The sequence below is a fragment of the Balaenoptera musculus genome, chromosome 8 (assembly GCF_009873245.2).
Source record: "Balaenoptera musculus isolate JJ_BM4_2016_0621 chromosome 8, mBalMus1.pri.v3, whole genome shotgun sequence".
Lineage (NCBI taxonomy): Eukaryota > Metazoa > Chordata > Mammalia > Artiodactyla > Balaenopteridae > Balaenoptera > Balaenoptera musculus.
Window position 1 is genome coordinate 63,009,120 of NC_045792.1, and position 6,000 is coordinate 63,015,119.

General features: G+C 34.4%; 1 protein-coding gene across 2 annotated transcripts in view; it reads left to right on the forward strand.

Moving 5' to 3' along the window:
* The window catches only part of IPO7 (importin 7), a 48,537-nt gene extending 42,767 nt beyond the window's left edge, over positions 1–5,770 (forward strand). The window contains exons 24-25 of one of the 2 annotated variants that reach the window (XM_036859565.1): positions 1,573–1,689; positions 5,463–5,770. In XM_036859565.1, coding sequence (XP_036715460.1) covers positions 1,573–1,689; positions 5,463–5,506 — 161 coding nt within the window. In that variant the 3' untranslated portion in view covers positions 5,507–5,770. Of the gene's footprint in view, positions 1–1,572; positions 1,690–2,720; positions 3,855–5,462 lie in introns of those variants that run through there. The other variant, XM_036859564.1, reaches the window with a different exon arrangement.
* Positions 5,771–6,000: the final 230 nt, after the last annotated feature.

A 6,000-nucleotide genomic window follows, 5' to 3' on the forward strand; every position in this document is an offset into this window, starting at 1 on the left:
GTTAACTTGTTATATGTAATTCAGATAGCTCCATATGATCCATTTTCCTGAATCAATCTGTTCTTATTTACGTCTGCCCCTTAAAGAAGGGGTTTTGGGTATATCAAACCCAAACTAAAATGTGATTTAGGATTGTTAGGCAAAGTAACCAAAGTTACTTCTACTGTTGCCTTAGAGATTCAGAGTATTTTCCTCATCCTATTATTTTACTTTTATTTAGATTGTAATTTTGAAATATGCACGTCATAGGAAAATTGTATAGTTCAAAAAGTTTATACAACGACAGTTTGTTTTTCCTACTTCTAATTTCTAACCTCCCAGCTTTCCCCAGAAATATCTACTGTTATGTCTGTTTCTTGTGTTTATGTATTTGTGTATCTTTTTTTTCCCCCTGGCTAAACCCATGCTTACCTGTCTGAGAATTTGACCATTTATATAACATTTATAGTCTTGGAATCTCTATTCTTTTTTCCTGTTTCACAGTGTGTGGCTACGGAATACTAGGTGCCAGTTTTTTGTTTTTTACATCTGTGTTCTTTAACCCAACTTAAGAAATTAAAATTGGCACTGTATTTGAACATCCTTTCCCTCCAGAGTTAACTACTGTGCTATTTTATCATTCCTATGCATTATGAACTTTGATGTAGAATAAATTCTCCGATAACCAAAGCATTAATCTTCCAAGCCCATGACAAAGCAGTTGTGATGCAAGCTTGCAGAAACGCAAGGAATTGTTTCGGAGCTACGTGGCAGGCTGTAAGGATTGACTGAAGTGCCAAGAACTTACTGACTGGCTTTTGTCCGTGACTTTGTATTTTGTATACTTAAACACATGTTAATCCCTAAAGGATGGTTTATTATAGAAGGCTCATCCACAGCAAATGCAATAAAGTAGAAGTAGAAAATCATGTTATAGAGAACATCTTCTCTCTTTCTCACTCACTCACCACACACACGCCCCTTTATATAGCTAACTGAAATACAGAAATACATAGACTTGCTGCCATTATATATCAACTTATGTAGTGCATGTTTTTGTTAAACACTGAGATTTTTAACACCTGATCCTGTGACATGCTGTTATTATTGTTATTCCTTTGTCACAGGTTGAGTTTGACAGTTATTTAGGCTATAATATAAAAATGTGTGAGCATTTTAACTTAAATACTGCAGAGCACCTTTCTATGGAAAGACAGTACATATATCTAAGAAAAGCTTTTTTGAATAAGCAATGCAGAAAAAAGAAAGTTGCTTTAATTCTGAATCTTTTAAGGGGTTTGGGTTAATTTTATTTCTAGTTTCCCTAGTTTGTTACATATTATATAACAATTGGGTTAGGCTCTAAATCCTTATTTACTAGAGATAAGAATTATGACTATGATGAGATTTTTGAGGCATAATGCTAAACCAGAATTTTTTTTCCCCCTTTATCTTTTTTTCACAAGTGATTTAAGATACCTTAGATTACTAGATCAGAATTTCAGTATTGGAGGTGGAGTAGAGGGAATAGAACAGAAAAGAACAACCAGGACTCTCTTATTGCCCTTTTTTCCCTTGTTTTCTTTTTGATAGCTATACAAAATCGTAATCCCGTGTGGTATCAGGCTCTGACTCATGGTCTTAATGAAGAACAAAGAAAACAGTTACAGGATATAGCAACTCTAGCTGATCAAAGAAGAGCAGCCCATGGTATGTTAATTGACCTCAACCCCTTTTTTTTTTTAATGCTTATTTATTTTTTTATTTGGCTGCACCAGGTCTTAGTTGCAGCACCGGGATCTTTAGTTGCAGCATGCAAACTCTTGGGATCTAGCTCCCTGACCAGGGATCGAACCTGAGTCCCCTGCATTGGGAGCGCAGAGTCTTAGCCACTGGACCACCAGGGAAGTCCCAACCTCAACCCCTCTTTAATGCAATTAATGACTTTGATACAGCTTTAAAATTTAAATTAAGTGATTTAAAATTACATAAAAGCTACAGTTGTTGGAGGTGATAAGAAATTCTTTGCAATCTGTAGGAATGAAAAAAGGAATTTTGGTTTTGGTCATAATTTACTGATTTTAAGTATAGTTGAAGACTACTTTCAGCGTGCAGTAGCTTTGATAAGGTCGCTAAATCTCATGGGGCTGGTTTGATAGTAGAAAATTCCATTAACAGTGTAAATTTTAAAGTTATGAAAACTGCAGTTCTTAAAAACTATGTTAAAGACATATATCATTTCTTTTCATCGTTAAACATTTCAGTATGCCTTTCAATACAGGACGTTTCAGATAATACACAGCCTAGTAGTTTTCTATAGGTCTTAATACTGCGTCAGACGAGTTTTATATTCAAAGAGGTTCCTCCTTATAAAAAAGGCACAGCTTTCTAAAGTATTTAATTTGAATTTGCCTGCATTAGAGTCATTAGCTGTTATTACCTTTGGAGATTGGATCCTTCTGATTTAGTATTTGACTCAAAATAGAGTAAATATTTTTCTTTTTAAACAATGGGGAGTGAAAGTTGGCTAAGAAGTCTGTAGCATACAAGAGAGTTCATCTTCTCTACATAATATACTCCTCTCTTCTATACATTTGGAGGGAGAACAGAGGCCAAAGTTTGGAACTTCCTGGCTAATACTGGTGGTTAAGCTATTGTTAATGTCTGTCAATTCCTTCTTTTCTCCAAAGCAGTAAGATGATTGAATGCTCTATTAAACATTCACATATTTGTTTTTCTAGAATCCAAAATGATTGAGAAGCATGGAGGATACAAATTCAGTGCTCCAGTTGTGCCAAGTTCTTTCAATTTTGGAGGCCCGGCACCAGGGATGAATTGAGTTACCACTTTCCTGCAGTGTGATTGTAGTGAAGAGCTTGTGTTCCTCCTAGTAGCGGTTCCAGAACTGGTTCATGTTATCCACTCTAAACTAATTGATCAATAGATGGACAAAAAAAAACCCAGGAGGTGGGACCTGATCATGCAACTTGGCACTGAAAATGAATCCAGAGGGATTTTGGCGGGGGAGGGAGGTAACCTGGGGGGCAGGGAGTATTTTCTTTATTTTTTGAAGAAAGTAAGATTCTGACTGAAAGTTCAAGTGACACTGTGGAAATCTGCAACAAGAGGGGATGTCATGAAGGCAGCTTTTCTTTTTCCGAGGAAAAAATAGGCATGGGCTACAGGACTATTTAAAATGTCTCATTTACAGTATAAGCTCAGAGGTAGATGTAATTTTTACACCTATGAGTATTTGTCAGATTTCTGTCTCTTCCTCACCATTGGGTATCTATTCTTTATATGTAAATAAGATAAGGTAATCGATAGCCTTATTCAATCTTCATCATTTTCATCATCAAAGATTGTTCCTATGTAGATTATTGGACATTTATTGTAGCACTACATAACTGATTAAAAAAAAATCTGTAAATGAATTAGCACTTTCATATTGAAACAAGCCTGCTAGCCTATGTATAAAATAGCAAAATGTTTGCTGTTTATAAAAAGATGGTATGTAATGGGGTGGGGGGCAGGGGTAATTTCAAGTTATTAATTTAAAAATGAACTAGCAATTTTGTACCTGGTGACTTTGTGGTGCACTCACCTCTGATAGTGACTTGAATTCGGTATGTTAAAAGGGGTTAGTGATATTTCATTGCTGCTAAAAATGGCAACTCCCTCTGTGTCCTGTTTTTTCTTAAAGCTCTCAGTGTACAAGTGGATATTTGGATACAAGACCTTACTGTAACAAATAGGAAAGATGATATTTGAAGCATGTAAATTGGATATAAAGTTCTACTCTTAAAGAGTTGATAAAAGAGTATGGCTAAACATCTATATATGCAATCTATTAAAAGAACTTAATTCGGCTATTATGTCTTCATTTGATTGCAGTTTTTTCCTAATTATAAATTTTTTCCTCATTCATCTGTTTTTATCCTGTACCTAGAAAGAACACAAAATGTACACTTTTAAAATTGACATTTAACACCTGCCCACCTCCGTTTTCCCATTTCCTCTCCCCCTTTTGTTGATGGTGGTATCTGGTCTTAGATAGGCTGAAGGCACAGGGTTCCCTCCAAAAACCACTATTGATACCACTGCAAAAACAGGCCAGCAACAAGACAATGTAGAGAGGTTGGCTTGCTTCCCTCTCTTCTAACTGCATGTTCAAAAATAAGCTTTTATTGATACTAAACATCTGTCAGATGAGTCATACATTGGTTTATTTTTTATATACATGTATAAACACAATATTTCAAATTGAAAGCAACATCTCAATGGATTCAAGACTATTAAGTGCTGTTGTCTAAACAGACTAGAAAATTTATAACTGTAAAAATGAAACATGCACACATTATTTAAAATGCATAATGAAGAAAACCCATTGGTGTTGTGTTTTTCTTGTATGCCAGTAATTAAGCCACTACTGTTGGCACTGTTTGGTTTTCTATTTTAACACTGAAGGAGTGAAAGTATTTCCTATATTTATGAATTTACTATGAAAATCTTGGCAAAAAAAAGAAAAAAAAATGTCTGTCTAAAATGTGTGGGTGAAAACTGTTAATCAAGTGTGTTTCTAATTCCCCCCCCCCCACCCCGAGTTGGACACCATCTGTAAACCCTAGGTTGCTTCAGGGGATTTCACTATTATATAAAATCAGTAAAATTAAAATGGAGTAGTTGTATATATGCAACATTGTGTACAGAGGGGAGATACTGAATAGTATTAAACATTTTCGTCTTCCTTTACCTTTTATCCCCTCCCTAATATCTAGTCTACTTTTTTAAATTTCAAACTTCACTGCTCTTTGAATTGATAATTCCAATTTTCACATTGTTACTGGAAACCATATCTAATAAAGGTTTTAGTTATTCCCATGCACAGTATGGAAATTCTCGTTTGCTGAGGTTTTGTTTCAAGAAAATGTATTGGCATGTATTTGAGAACACGTTTTATTGTCTCCTCTGTCATACAGTCCAAACTAATCTACGTTTATGGATTTTTGACTGAAATGAAAGACCTTAAAATTAAACTATATTTAATATTAAATATTGTTCAGATGGTAGTTTCTAATACATCAAATATATACCTCGATTATTTTCAGTATTTCCTTAAATATAACATCAAATTAGAGTTTCTTATAGATTATGGATCTTGATATGTGTCAGTGTTTTTAAATAAGGTTATAGGACTTTTAGATAACTTTTCGAGAGTAGTATTTATAAACTTGTAATTAGTTGCATGTAGATTTTATTTATTTATTTAACATACAGCCTTTCCCACAGTTTCACTAACCTATAACTTATTTTTTAATTTATACAAGTTAATTCTGATTTTGTCTGGGTTTCAATATTTGTCTTTTTTAATGGCTGACATTAGCATAAAATCTTCACTTTTTTGTAAACTTAAGCCATCCATTTTTATAAAAGCTATTCGTTTATCAGTATTAAATAAAGGATGTTAATCTATCTCTCTGCAGGTAACAGAATGGTGATTACTAATCTACCCACCTTATCAAGATAGTGATTGCTGTGTTCACCTCTGGAAGAGACCAGAGTGTAGAGCAGGGGTGGCCATACCGCAGCCCTATGGCTATGTGCTGCTATTCAGTCCCAGATGTAGTCCCTGAAGCAAGCATGAAGAAGAAGTCATTAGGAATTGTATTAATATAAACCGTGTCTTTGGGAAGATCTAACACAATGATTTAAGCATAGTAGGCATTCCATAAGTGTTTGTAAAATGAATGACCTAAAATTACATTAAAGCATACTGGTTATAAAAATGTCAGTTCTGTTCTATATAATTTTAAATTTTGGTGAAGATTATCTGTGAATACTTATCAGTATCCCTCCTGAATTCTAGGTTTTACCCTGATGAGGTTGGCCACCCTTGCAATAATAGCACTTCACACTTTGGTGCATGTGGTTTTTACAAAGGGAAACTAGACATCCAGCTGGAAATCCAGAATTTTATTACTATGAGAGGAATATATTTTAAGTAACTTTTTTTGAGACGTA